The 14,233-nt window shown below is 38.5% G+C and overlaps 4 protein-coding genes across 6 annotated transcripts; 2 read left to right on the top strand and 2 right to left on the bottom strand.

The window, feature by feature from the left end:
• Nucleotides 1-3,752: 3,752 nt before the first annotated feature.
• Nucleotides 3,753-5,144, bottom strand: LOC137749345 (xyloglucan endotransglucosylase protein 1-like). 2 transcript variants are annotated; one of them, XM_068489444.1, is made up of 4 exons: nucleotides 4,866-5,144; nucleotides 4,565-4,758; nucleotides 4,175-4,374; nucleotides 3,753-4,123 (listed from the first exon to the last, which is right to left on the bottom strand). In XM_068489444.1, the coding sequence occupies exons 1-4, from the start codon at nucleotides 5,142-5,144 to the stop codon at nucleotides 3,969-3,971; spliced, it is 828 nt and encodes a 275-aa protein (XP_068345545.1). In that variant the 3' UTR covers nucleotides 3,753-3,968. The 2 variants fall into 2 exon arrangements, with proteins under 2 accessions (XP_068345545.1, XP_068345544.1); XM_068489443.1 differs by having other exon boundaries at nucleotides 3,753-4,374.
• Nucleotides 5,145-6,223: 1,079 nt separating this feature from the next.
• On the bottom strand, nucleotides 6,224-7,675 carry LOC137749344 (xyloglucan endotransglucosylase protein 1-like). Its single transcript, XM_068489442.1, has 3 exons — nucleotides 7,321-7,675; nucleotides 7,018-7,211; nucleotides 6,224-6,793 (listed from the first exon to the last, which is right to left on the bottom strand). The coding sequence occupies exons 1-3, from the start codon at nucleotides 7,603-7,605 to the stop codon at nucleotides 6,388-6,390; spliced, it is 885 nt and encodes a 294-aa protein (XP_068345543.1). The 5' UTR covers nucleotides 7,606-7,675; the 3' UTR covers nucleotides 6,224-6,387.
• A 1,818-nt stretch (nucleotides 7,676-9,493) lies between these two features.
• On the top strand, nucleotides 9,494-10,721 carry LOC137749343 (xyloglucan endotransglucosylase protein 1-like). 2 transcript variants are annotated; one of them, XM_068489441.1, is made up of 4 exons: nucleotides 9,494-9,785; nucleotides 9,897-10,090; nucleotides 10,188-10,387; nucleotides 10,439-10,721. In XM_068489441.1, exons 1-4 carry the CDS (start codon nucleotides 9,504-9,506, stop codon nucleotides 10,591-10,593), a joined length of 831 nt encoding a protein of 276 aa, XP_068345542.1. In that variant the 5' UTR covers nucleotides 9,494-9,503; the 3' UTR covers nucleotides 10,594-10,721. The 2 variants fall into 2 exon arrangements, with proteins under 2 accessions (XP_068345542.1, XP_068345541.1); XM_068489440.1 differs by having other exon boundaries at nucleotides 10,188-10,721.
• A 571-nt stretch (nucleotides 10,722-11,292) lies between these two features.
• Nucleotides 11,293-14,206, top strand: LOC137749342 (phosphatidylglycerophosphate phosphatase 1, chloroplastic/mitochondrial-like). Its single transcript, XM_068489438.1, has 5 exons — nucleotides 11,293-12,013; nucleotides 12,107-12,184; nucleotides 12,347-12,420; nucleotides 12,669-12,776; nucleotides 14,048-14,206. Exons 1-5 carry the CDS (start codon nucleotides 11,329-11,331, stop codon nucleotides 14,162-14,164), a joined length of 1,062 nt encoding a protein of 353 aa, XP_068345539.1. The 5' UTR covers nucleotides 11,293-11,328; the 3' UTR covers nucleotides 14,165-14,206.
• Nucleotides 14,207-14,233: the final 27 nt, after the last annotated feature.

Raw genomic sequence — 14,233 nt, 5'->3', positions numbered from 1 at the left:
TGATAAATTTATGAGAGGCCAAAATTATTCTAGAAGTCAATATGATCATTGTGTGTACTTCAAGAAGTTGCAAGATGGGTCTTTCATTTATTTATTGATATATGTTGATGATATGTTGATTGCCTCAAAGAATGTCGAAGAGATTGAGAAATTGAAGAAGCAAATGAAGAATGAGTTCGAGATGAAGGATCTTGGTGAAGCAAAGAAGATCCTTGGCATGGAGATCACTAGAGACAGAGAGAAAGGTTTGGTATGCTTGAATCAAAGACAATACCTTGAGAAGTTGATTCGGAAGTTTGGAGTTCATGATTCAACCAAACCGGTTAGTACCCCTTTGGCTCCTCATTTTAAATTAAGTTCTCTACAGTGTCCTAAAACTGATAAAGAGAAGCTGCAAATGAAAGATATACCATATGCAAATTTGGTTGGTAGTTTGATGTATGCAATGGTATGCTCTAGACCGGATATTGCTCATGCAGTTGGCATGGTGAGTCGATATATGCATAATCCAGGTAAAGAGCATTGGCAAGCAGCTAAATGGATATTGAGATATCTCCATGGTACTCGAGACGTTGGTTTATGCTTTGAGAGAGATGACTCTGGTATTGGTCATTTTGCAGTTGGTTATGTTGATTCAGATTATGCAGGTGATCTAGATGGAAGGAAGTCTACTACAGGCTATGTGTTTACTATGGCTAAAGGGCCAGTTTGTTGGAGGTCCATTTTGCAGTCGTCTGTTGCTTTGTCTACTACAGAGGCTGAATATATGGCAGTTGCTGAAGCTATAAAGGAGGCCATTTGGATACATGGGCTGATTAGAGATTTGGGGGTTGATCAGAAGTAGGTGGAGGTGCATTATGATAGTCAGAGTGCCATTTATTTGGCTAAGTATCAGGTTCATCATGCGAGGACCAAACACATAGATGTGCGTTATCACTTTGTTCGTGAAGTTGTTGGTGAAGGAGAAACCATTCTCCAGAAGATTCCAACTAAAGACAACCCCGCTGATATGTTGACTAAGGTTGTTGGTGTAGCCAAGTTTGTTCATTGCTTGAACTTGGCTCACATTTTGCCTATATAAAGAAGGCGTTGAGCAGTAGGAGTTTTGGAGCATTTGGCTCGGCATGAGTTGTTCTCTTGCTAGTGATTGGGAGTGTTTTTTGTGTTGATTGTGTTGGTTGGCTTATCATGGCGTTTTCGGAACTTGGCCAAGGTGGAGATTGTTGAATAATTGGCCAAGTGGCCAAGTGGACAAGTCCAAGAAAACTTTAGATTAAACAAACCAAAAGTGAGGAACACCTTCCTTGTTTTAGAGAGGAAAATAAGGGAAATGTTTGGTTGCTTTTGAAAAAGGTTTTGAAACAACACCCGTGAGTTTTGGTTTTTTTCATAATAAAGGGTTTGGTTGCTTTTCCATTCGGTTGTGTGGAAACAAGAGAGAAGGGAGATTTGCAGAGAGTTTTGCAGAGAGAAAGAGGGCAGAGAACAAGGGGTGCCACATCCCCCATTTGAAAAGAGCTCCTCTCTTCGGTTAGTAATCATTCACCAAAGTAGTTGTTGTAATAGCTTTGAGCTATATGTATAGAGAAGAAATTATTCATTATATTTCTTTCTCTATTTGTTTCTTTGGTGTGTGAGAGTTATTGGGTGTATTGGGCTTTTGGGTTGTGAGATTGCCAACACTTTGTAAACTCCCATTTGGTTGATAGTGGATTATTGGGTGAGCTCCTACTGCTCCGAGGACGTACTCCAGTTACACTGACTGTGGAGGAACCTCGTTAAAATCTTTGTGTCTTTTATATTTTGTTCTTGCATTTTATTTGATATATTTCCTGTGGGTTAGCTTGAGTTGGTTCCAAAATTGATTTGGTGCTATCCTAGCACAACATGAACAAAGAAAGAAAAAGCACCATATTCACTGGGAGCTTGCAAGAACACATTCTGATGAATGTAATGTGGATACTGTAGACAGACAGAGGTAGCAAGAGAATAATGAGCTTCAAGGAGAAATGAGGGTGTGTGTTTGGTGCTATAATTCGAGTTCTGAAGTCCTTTTATATAATCAGTATGCCGCGTCGAATAAAGAGCTGGCGTAATAAAAAAAATTAAAGTTCAAAACTGGCAGTAGGGTTTTCAAATAATTGCTTGTATGCTTCTAGCTTTATTTCAGACTTTGAGTGAGGCGGGCCGCGGCGCCACAGGAATTGACTACTTGCATTGCCAAACTCAATAATACACACACACACACACATATATATATATATGTATGTATGTATGTATATGTGTGTGTGTGTTTGTATATGTATATATGTTGCTGGCTGGAGACAGGTACGTAGTTTCAGACGACAGAGGGTTAAAAGAGAGTCAGGAAGCAGCATGGGAAGCCAGACGTTTGTTATGTGAAAGGGAGAGTCGAGGTTGTGAAGCATTTTTAATTGGTTATTGTGGTGCTACAACACATGCGGACAAAGAGAAAAAGGTATAGGCCGCGTTTGGTTGGTAACGAACTTGTCTCTTTATTATTAATTTGATCTATCAACAGCTATGGATACACAGGGTGCACCTAACATTATTGTATCCTTATTGAGTTCAGGTCAATTAATTAACAGTGTATAGAAACAAATGTAATTCTTTGCAGTTCCCTGCATGCATCAAACAACATGGAACATAGACATAAAAGCCAATTGAATTGAACAAATTGAATGGACGAAAATGAGGGGAGTGATGTAATTTGGTAATTTGATCTACTAAAATTTGATAGAAAAATAAACAGCCTCAAAGCTTTATTTTGTGTTTCTGAATATTGCTCAAACTGTTGCCGAGCATTACAAGATGTTCTCTTATCAAGATTGAACCACAATTGTGTTTGTAGTTACTGAAAAAAATTGTGAAACAACATAAAAATTTACGTAATAAAGGTAAAATAATAACATATTAATTACAGTTTAAATATATTAATAATAAAATGTTATTACCGTATTGGCTGGATTATTGCCACTTTGATAAATTCTTTCCACTTTTGCGATGACTTCTCGCCAAGCTTTCAAATCTTTATGTCAATGTTTGTACCTACTCGGTAGAGATTGCTCGGTTTGGATGTGCCTTGAAATCGCTCTACAAATTGCATATGAATCTTCTTTCACAAATTTTTGTCTCAGATTGTGCCACGTGTTCCAACCTTGCAAGTCATCATTGAGCCATTGGGCTCTGCTACAGAGAGCCCAACCTTGCAGTTTGTCGCCCACTCGCCAGTTTCGCGTAACACGCGCTTGACATTAAAAAAAAAAAAAACAAAAAAAAGGTGGTTTATTTAGACTGGAAGCTCATGAGTTTATTTAGACCTGGTTTGGTCTTTAGGTATCGTACTCCCCACAAATAGGCATCGCACTTGCAGATTTGTGTGAGTCGAAACTAAGGCCTTCAACCATGTGAAGACAATCTAGCTACATTGTTTGTGGATCATAAATGCCATTGACGATGTGTTTACATAAGGAGAATGAGAATGTGGAGATGGGAGAATTTGGTCAATTCTAAACAGTTATAATGTGAATCAACTTTATTTTCATTCCGATTCCTGATAGTTAATAAACAACTTTATTTTCAACGACTTGTTATTGTCGTTGAAGGAGGAGAGTTTGGTGGTAAAAAGACTATGACTCACTGCAGAAAGGGTGGGTTTTAAGGCAGGGGCTGTTTTTTGGAGTTTGGAAATTAATATGCCTACCGCAGAAATTAAACTCGCTTGTGCCAGATTACGTTCTGCCACCACAACGGATAGGGCCAGCTACAACGATCTAGGTATTGAACTCACCTACAGTATGCTTATATCTTACTTACATTCTTGTTTGTTGAACATTAGACATCCTCCAAACCATCGGAGACAAACTTACTACGTCATTTGTGGATAATATATGTCAAAAGAATGCATGGGATGTGCGATCATTTGGCATCTGGTTTCCTTAGAAGCCTTAGATCCTTGAATGCTTGCATTCACGAGGGAGACCTTTGGTGAACTTAATACGGTCAGTGCAGTAGTCATAGACCATGAACTTGCGCTGCACCCATCGAAGCCTATTTCGTTCTGCAGCATTGGGCCCTTGGTTTGCCCATGAAGCGCCATCCGCTGACCTATTGGTAGATGTGGAGGCACAAGATGGTCCTTGTGACCCAAGGCAAGCGTTGATGTTGAAGTTTCTGTAAGAGGCAGTGAAAGGAGCTAGGTTCCAGTCAGTCTTCACACGCCCACCTTGTGTTGCCCAGTCATCGGCATTCCAAAAAGTTGCATAAATCCTCATGGGTTGGTTTTTAGGGAATGGAAGACCAATTGATTCCAAGTTGTTGAACACTCTAATTGGACTATTATCCACCAAGAATCTGCGTAATAGTATGTGTTCCAAGGTGAGTACGATGAAAATATTGGTAAATATTGTCTACTTCCTTGTACCAACGAATTGTACTTTGTAATCTCAAGTGTAAGAAATAATTGTAGATTGGTATTTGGTACCACCAATTAAAATTTACAATGTTGTCAAGTTTATGGTACGTGTCGGTGAGTGCGACTTACATAATGCGCTTGGTGTTCCAAACAACGGAGTATGTGTGGAAGTCCTGAGTGGGATCAAACCATACGCGGAATTGTTGTTCCTTGAGCCCTTGTCCTTGGGCGTAGACATTAGTATGGATAGTGTAGGGTTCCCCAGTTGAGTTGCCCAGAAACTCGAAGTCAATCTCATCATGATTTGAACCTGAAGAAGATAACTGCCTATGCATGCATGCATATGTTTCAACAATTAGCAATGCATATGCAATATTTATGGAAATAATACCGATGAAATTAATTAAGGCTAGAGATTGAGAGTTGTTACATAAAATGTGGTGACAGTACCAGCTGAGTTTCCAGGTTGCAACTTGATTTGCATATCAAACCTTCCAAATAAGTACTCATTCTTGGATTTGAAACCTGCTCCAGAAGATTTGTCAAGGGAGAGGGTGACAAGTTGTCCATTTTCAAGTACCTTGGCATGTTGATCACCGAACATAACCTCAAAGTCTTGATAGAAATTATCGGCTGAGGCAACCACGGCCACCAGAGAAATTATGATCAACGAAAGAAAAAACATCATTGAGACCTTAGAAGAAGACATTTTTTATTTGAAGAAATTTTTATGGGATTTAAAAATCAAATTGAAATTTGTTAGGAGGATAATTTCGAAAACAAGACCTTGAAAACTTCCCAGAAACAGAAAATGAGGAAATGTTGTTTACAAAAGTACCTGAAAATTTTTCTAGATTTTAACTTTAAATTGTAAGACTAAGAATACAATCTAAATTAATCTTCAGATTGTATCTCAATTTGTGAAATTTGTTTCCGAATCACAGAATGTTGTTTACACGTTGTGGGCAGAGTGGCATGCTGCGTTCGAATAGGTCATGCTGTATTTAGAATATTGAGAGTGAATTGTCCAATGTGGTTTCCTTTTGCAAATTGGAATTGTGGCCATGCGACAAACTAGCAACATATTTTTTAGATGATGCCGTTGTAATCAGTCTACGTAACTTCATCATAAATGTTGTTCTTATGACTATATTTAGGACACTAATTAGTAACAGTTATGATCTTCATTACGAGATAATGCAAACACCGTTGACAGATTAATTAAAGAGGTCGACGGAGAGTCAACTAAGACTCGTAAAAAAAATGAAATGACACAACATGACTCAATTGCAACTGATCGTAAACCTGGCCGTATATGGTAGATATACATGGTCGCGTTTCGAGGAGGGTGATGTGACAAGAAAAAAAAACAGTAATCCTACATATCTTAAATAAAACACTGCAATAAGAAATTAAAATTCTACTAAGATGATTTAATAATGAAGTGCTTTATTCCAGAATCTCAATTCAGCTTACGATGAAAGAATACAACCATGGGACAATAATGTCACATTACAAAATCTTTATTTGCAGAAGAGTAATACTATTAATACCATATTTTTGTATCATATTTTTATACCACTTTAGATAGTATTTCATGTGGACATCCATATCATTTGAATTAATCAGATTTATAAATTTAGTTCATTATTTAATAAACTAATAATTAAGAAAAACTAGTTAATTAAATGATGATTGTGGTATATAATGAGTCTTTCTCCTTCATTTTCTTGGGTTTTGCAAAATTTTCAAATGATGTGGCTGTCTACTTTAGATACCACTAAAGTGATATAGAAATATGGTATAAAAACATGATAGGAATAACATTACTCTTTGTGAGTAGAACAAAAAAAGTGCTCCATAAAATGAAGCTAATTTCACAAAAGAATGAATGCTGCGTACATGCGAAAGAGGGAATATAGGGAATATGTGATGACACTATATCTGGATCTTTAGAACCTTGATCTTCTGCATTCTGCTGGGAGGCCTTGTGGGAAACGTTTAAGGTCATTGCAGTAGTTGTAGATCATGAACTTTTGGTGCACCCATCGAAGCCGGTTTCGGCCTGCTGCATCAAGACCTTGAGTCTGCCATGCACTGTCTCCTACTGAATTGGTAGATGCAGTGGAGGCACAGGAGGATGTTGAGTCGGCAGTACAAGCATTGGCCTTGAAATTTCTGTAAGAGGCAGTGAAGGGAGCTTTGGTCCAGTCTGTCTTCACAAGGCCACCTCTTGTTGCCCAGTCATCTGCATTCCACAGGCTTGAGTAAATCCGCATGGGCTGGTTTTTAGGGAATGGGACTCCAACTGTTTCCAGGTTGTTGAACACTCTGATTGGAATGTTGTCCACCAAGAATCTGCACAGTATTAATTTGTATATGTATTTAGTTAGTTTGTATTCGGTAACTAGTTAGAACATTGCTTGGCACATGTTACTTATTCATTTCTCATATTGTGATTTGTCTGCAGGGAGGAATGACTTCGTACTTGTACGAGCCAAGCATTTTCCGGTTAATTATAGATGAGAAACTTTAAATGAAAATAAATGAATTAACTGTAGGTGTGAAAGTTGCAAACTTACATAATGCGTTGGGTGTTCCATACAATGGAGTAAGTGTGGAAGGCATTTGTGGGATCAAACCAAAGTTGGAACTGCTGCTCTCTCTTCCCTTTTCCTTGGCTGAACACATTGGTATGGAGAGTGTAGGGATCTCCAGATAAATTTCCCAAAAACTCAAAGTCGATTTCATCATGAGTTGGACCTTCAGAAGATAACTGCAAATTTGCATTTGGTTTCATAAGTCAGCAAAAAAAAACTATACAAAACATATCTACAGAATTACAAGGATACAATTAGGAGGGTATGTAGTCGCAGACTACTTACATAGTAGGCAGTGACGGTTCCAGCCGAGTTTCCGGTGACCAACTTGATCTGCATATCAATCCTTCCCAATAAGTACTCATTTTTGGACTTGAAACCAGACCCAGAAGCCTGGTCAAGGTTGAGTGTGAGAAGCTGTCCTCCGTTGAGTATCTTGGCACGTCCATCGCCAAATGTAACGTCAAAGTCTTGGTAGAAGTTACCAGCTGAGGCAGCCATGACCATCAGAGAAGTTGTGAACAAAGAAAGAAAAAGCACCATATTCACTGGGAGCTTGCAAGAACACATTCTGGTGAATGTAGTGTGGATACTATAGACAGACAGAGGTAGCAAGAGAATAATGAGCTTCAAGGAGAAAAGAGGGTGTGTGTTTGATGCTATAATTCGAGTTCTGAAGTCCTTTTATATAATCAGTATGCCGCGTCGAATAAAGAGCTGGCGTAATAAAAAAATTAAGGTTCAAAACTGGCAGTAGGGTTTTCAAATAATTGCTTGTATGCTTCTAGCTTTATTTCAGACTTTGAGTGAGGCGGGCTGCGGCGCCACAGGAATTGACTACTTGCATTGCCAAACTCAATAATATACACATATATATATGTATGTATGTATATGTGTGTGTGTGTGTGTTTGTATATGTATATATGTTGCTGGCTGGAGACAGGTACGTAGTTTCAGACGACAGAGGGTTAAAAGAGAGTCAGGAAGCAGCATGGGAAGCTAGACGTTTGTTATGTGAAAGGGAGAGTCGAGGTTGTGAAGCATTTTTAATTGGTTATTGTGGTGCTACAACACATGCGGACAAAGAGAAAAAGGTATAGGCCGCGTTTGGTTGGTAACGAACTTGTCTCTTTATTATTAATTTGATCTATCAACAGCTATGGATACACAGGGTGCACCTAACATTATTGTATCCTTATTGAGTTCAGGTCAATTAATTAACAGTGTATAGAAACAAATGTAATTCTTTGCAGTTCCCTGCATGCATCAAACAACATGGAACATAGACATAAAAGCCAATTGAATTGAACAAATCGAATGGACAAAAATGAGGGGAGTGATGTAATTTGGTAATTTGATCTACTAAAATTTGATAGAAAAATAAACAGCCTCAAAGCTTTATTTTGTGTTTCTGAATATTGCTCAAACTGTTGCAGAGCATTACAAAATGTTCTCTCATCAAGATTGAACCACAATTGTGTTTGTAGTTGCTGAAAAAAATTGTGAAACAACATAAAAATTTACATAATAAAGGTAAAATAATAACATATTAATTACAATTTAAATATATTAATAATAAAATGTTATTACCATATTGGCTGGATTATTGCCACTTTGATAAATTCTTTCCACTTTTGCGATGACTTCTCGCCAAGCTTTCAAATCTTTATGTCGATGTTTGTACCTACTCGGTAGAGATTGCTCGGTCTAGGTGTGCCTTGAAACTGCTCTACAAATTGCGCATGAATTTTCTTTCATATATTTTTGTGTCAGATTGTGCCACATGTTCCAATGGTAACCTTTTCAAATTTTTTTTTTCCGTTAAAAATTCAACGATCTAGATCGTCTGACCGTTAGAAATCCAACGATTCACCTCAAGTCATCATTGAGCCATTGGGCTCTGCTGCAGAGAGCCCAACCTTGCAGTTTGTCGCCCACTTGCCAGTTTCGCGTAACACGCGCTTGACATTAAAAAAAAAGAAAAAAGAAGATGGTTAACATCAGCTTGACCGCTGACACAAGGCCGAGGTTCAGATGCTCAAGCATTTGTGGTTCAACTTAATCACATATTATTATGTATTGAGTTTTATCATAAAAACTTAGATGATATTAGGAATAAAAACTTCCACATATTAATCGTATATTATTTTATCATATGTTTCGTAGCTCCTACTTTTATTGCGCTGAATTTGCAAACCCGTGTCCAGCTTTAACACAAGTTGTGGGCTTTTGCATCAAGTCAATTTTCAGAGAACAAAATCATATCATATAACCATACCTAATAATTCGTAACCAAATATATGCTGCCAGTTTTGAAACTTTAATTTATTAAATAATGACAGCCCTATTATCCACGCGGCATACTTTATACTACTCGCTCGAAGGTTTCCAGCATATAAAGGGCTCTCACAACTCCAATTTATACCATCAAACCACAAACTGCTTCATTTCTCTCTAAGGCAATCGAAATGTCTTATTCTTCTAAGCTCTCAATGGTGCTTCTGCTTTCTTTGTCCATAACTTGTGTCATGGCCATGGCTGCCTCGGCTGGCAATTTCTATCAAGACTTTGATTTTACATTTGGCGACGGACGTGCCAAGATACTCAACGGAGGACAGCTTCTCACACTTAACCTTGATCAGGCTTCCGGTTCCGGTTTCAAATCCAAGAACGACTACTTATTTGGAAGAATTGATATGCAGATCAAGCTTGTTGCTGGTAACTCAGCGGGAACTGTTACTGCCTACTATGTAAGTAGTACTACTACATACCCTCTTAGTTTGTATCCTTGTAACTCTATAAATATATTTTGTATAATTGCTTTGCTAATTGTGAAACACCATGCATATATGTATTTGCAGTTATCCTCCGAAGGTCCAACTCATGATGAAATCGACTTTGAGTTTTTGGGAAACGTATCCGGAGATCCCTACACTCTCCATACCAATGTGTTCAGCCAAGGAAAAGGGAATAGAGAACAGCAGTTCCACCTGTGGTTTGATCCCACAAAGGCCTTCCACACCTACTCCATTGTTTGGAACATGCAACGCATTATGTAAGTACTGCATGCATGCACTCACGTGAGGGAGCGTGTTGAAAGCATTACTTGTTATTTTTAGATACTTTCTAATACATTTGCAAATCTTATGCAGATTTTTGGTGGATAACATTCCAATCAGAGTGTTCAACAACTTGGAATCAGTTGGAGTCCCATTCCCCAAAAACCAGCCCATGCGGATTTACTCAAGCTTGTGGAATGCAGATGACTGGGCAACAAGAGGTGGCCTTGTCAAGACTGATTGGACTAAAGCTCCCTTCACTGCCTCTTACAGAAACTTCAAGGCCAATGCTTGTACTGCTGGCTCATCATCCTCATGTGCCTCCATTGCATCTACCAATTCAGTGGGGGACAGTGCATGGCAGACTCAAGGGCTCGATGCCGCCGGCCGTAACCGGCTTCGATGGGTGCAACAAAAGTTCATGGTCTACAACTACTGCAATGACCTTAAACGTTTCCCACAAGGCCTCCCAGCGGAGTGCAGAAGATCAAGGTTCTAGAGATCCAGATATCTTACGATGCATACATCATCACATATTCACCGCTCTATGCAGCATTCATTTGTGTAATTAGATTCAATTTATATGATACATTCTTTCTTCGTTTTTCTAATAACGAATGTCTAATGTGACATTATTGTCCCATGTTTTCCTTTACTCTTACAATGTAAGCTGAGTTGAGATTCTGCAATATATATATATAGTAGTTCATATTAGTCGATAAAAATTCATAATATTTGATTTTTCTCCTAACAATATCAAGAAAGTGTTCATTAACTGATTTACATAATTACCAACAGTAGCTTTATTGTTTTAGGTATTTTGGTATTTTCTCATAATGTTTCGTTGCTGATATATATAATCAACATTGTGGTCACTTAGTCTTACAATGAGTTAGTAATAATGTTGTTCAAATTTACTTTTGGTGAGAATCGAACTTAAAACCTCTTATTTATAAGTATAGAAAAATATCACTAAATTATAGTACTAAATAACGACAAAAATAAAAAGTTAATGATAAAAGAATAAACTAACTAAAATCCATCCATGGGGCAAATGTGTAATTAACAGAAAAAGAAGAAAAGGAAATAAGTAGAAGAAAATAAGTGGCTAGCATTGTGTGGGCTCTCACGTTGTTTGGCAGCACAACTTTTTGGGCTTTGTCGCAAACCAAGTCTCACTAAGATCCATTAAGAATGGCACCCATCGCCTTATCCTGAAAATTAACAGGTAGAAATGCAGTCGACCTCATCAGCTCTACCGCGCAAATGCTCTTACCCTCTTCCCCTTAACCACTTCCTCTTCCACTTCCATTATCGACACCCTCGCAAAACCCTCAACTTCCTTCCCCTCCCCCAAAAACCCCAAACCCACTCCGCAAACCACTGCGCGCTTTCCATCTCTCATACCAACAGTTGCAGCAGAGAGCACCAGGAGCAGAGCCAGAAGCACACCAATGGCGATTCCGACCGTTATCAGAACGATTTGTTGTTTCTGCAGTTGAACTCCTCCGGCGTTACCGAGGCCGGCAGTAATCAAAGCCCAGAAGCCCCAAACGACGAACGAGGACGAGACCAAAGAGAGAGCGAAGCCGATAATTCCGAGGGAGTTTTGACAAACATGTGGTGGGCAGACGTGAAAGCCGCACTGGGACAAAGGTTCAACTTTGGAGCCATAGTTCGTTCTGTCATGGTGCTCACAAAAGACAAGCACTTGGCTTTGCCGCATGTTTCTGTGCCTGATGTTAGGTACATTGATTGGCCTGAGTTGCATAGAAGGGGTTTCAAGGGTGTTGTGTTCGACAAGGATAATACTATCACTGCACCTTATTCCTTGACGCTTTGGGGCCCTCTTGGGTCTTCGTTGGAGCAGTGTAAATCCGTTTTCGGACCCGATATCGCGGTGTTCAGTAACTCGGCTGGTAATTTTTGGCAGAACCCATCTGAAAATTTTAGTTGTTTTTGTTGTTGGTTACGTTTATTTGTCAACGTAATGATTTTGGTTTCATGGTTAGGGCTTTATGAGTATGACCATGATGGTTCAAAAGCTAGGGAGCTTGAAGGGGCAATTGGAATTAAAGTCATAAGACATAGTAAGTGTTTGTTTGTCCTTTTTTCTCTTGCAAAGTTTTTGAATCTCATTTTTGATAAACCAAATTCCATTTGAAAAGAGTAGGTTGGTTAAATACAAGTTTTCCATAGGACTTACAGATTTTATGTAGTATTGATGTGCGTATTTTTGTCTTATGTTATAGGAATGAAGAAACCAGCCGGAACATCTGAAGAGATCGAGAAGCATTTTGGTTGTAAATCTTCACACCTAATTATGGTAGAGAGGATTCATAGACCTCTTGAATTGTTTTATTTGATCTTTGTCCGAATTATAATATAGGGGTGTGCTATCCACACACCCCATTTTACTTCTCACACACCCCTTGATAATTTTTGTCCATTGATCTTCTTTAATTCATCCGATCCGACGGCCGAAAATTAAAAAGGTGTGTGAGAAGTAAAATGGGGTGTGTGGATTCACACCCCATAATATATTGACTCATGGGGTATTTTTGTTTGTTGTAGGTGGGAGATCGGCCTTTCACTGATATTGTCTATGGAAATCAAAATGGCTTTCTCACTATTTTAACTGAACCGTTGAGTCTCAATGAGGAGCCGTTCATTGTTAGGCAGGTTGGTTTTTGTTTCTTCTCAAATCCTTTTCATACACTGAAAGTGAATGTCATGTCATTTTCTCTTTTCCAAACAAAAAATGTTATAAAATCTGATTAGGCTGTTGTTGAAAGCAAATGGTTGTCTCTTCCTGACTTGGGTAAACAAAAAATCAATCTACTAAATCTTAATTTGTGAAATACCTTAGTTTGTGGTGTCAGTCCTTGTTCTCCATTTTGTCCATGATTTTTTTCCTTGTGGTTTTTAGGATAGTTTAGAATCCTCTTATGAGCTGTCGTATAGGGTATGGATGGTGAAAAATCCCAGGTTGTAGCAAACCAAATATAAAGAAGATAAGGAGGGAAATCAAACTAAAAATCACTATCTTCCAAAGAAAGAATAAAAGGACCATCCAATAGTATAGAGTTCGAATGATTCTTCGGACTCATACAAGAATATCTTGCGATCTCACCCCTTCAAAAGTTTGACTTGTAGGTTCTTTTTAAGTTCACTCAAACCAGAACAAATGAGCAGCTCCCATATTTCCAAATGTCACGAGTCATTTTTTCCCAGTTTGTGCCAATTTGAGAGTGACTTGAAAACAGACCGTGCTAAAACAAAGCCACTTCAAATCTCATAGTGAAGAAAAATAATATTAAGGGAATCAAGGACTCTGAATCTTGTTCTAAAGAAATAAAAATGGCGCAAAGGGAACCTAGAAGGGTTTCATCTAACATCGTTGTTGCCTGAGATACATATTCTGACCAATTTTTATGCCCTCTGATCCTCTCCCTTTTGAACTTATAATCACACACAAACTTCCAAAACATTTTATGAAGTTTCAAACTCCCAATCATGACATGGAAACCCCTCTGGAATATGGTATAACAATGGTCACCATCTTGGTAAAAAGACTAGGCTGTGTAGTGTTTTTAGATTCAGCGTTGGTACCGGAGGCCAATATGATGCAGCAACAACCACCACTTATCACACTAAGTGGGGTAGGCTGTAGAACGCCACCACGCTATGTTTTGCGCCAAGTCTTCCGCTAGCTCCAAGTACTCCATGTCTTTTCTTAAAGTCTCTTTCCAAGTCCTCCTAGGTTTTTCTCTACCCCTTTTGCCGCGAGCCTTTATGCAAAAGAAATGAAAATTCTTTTTCTTCATAATTTAGACTTATTGTGTTAGATACTTTGACTGTATCTACACTGCAATTTATGTTTTTCTATTGTCGGAATTAAAGGTCTAAGTTTCTGTCATTTGTCTCTGAACATTTGCTTGTAACAATTGCAGGTGAGGAAACTAGAAACATCCCTTGTGATTCATTGGTTTAAGAAAGGGTTAAAGCCCACCAGTCATAGGCTGTTGCCTGATGGCAAGCAGTGTGTCAAACATCCACCACCCCTGTAAGAATTTTTATTGATATAATTCAAAAACAAAGTTCTTCTGTCAGTCCTAGCGATTTTGTTAGTTTCACCA

Source organism: Pyrus communis, chromosome 11 (genome assembly GCF_963583255.1).
Source record: "Pyrus communis chromosome 11, drPyrComm1.1, whole genome shotgun sequence".
Lineage (NCBI taxonomy): Eukaryota > Viridiplantae > Streptophyta > Magnoliopsida > Rosales > Rosaceae > Pyrus > Pyrus communis.
Note: the sequence above shows the minus strand (reverse complement) of the source record. Positions and strands in the feature narration are given on the sequence as shown.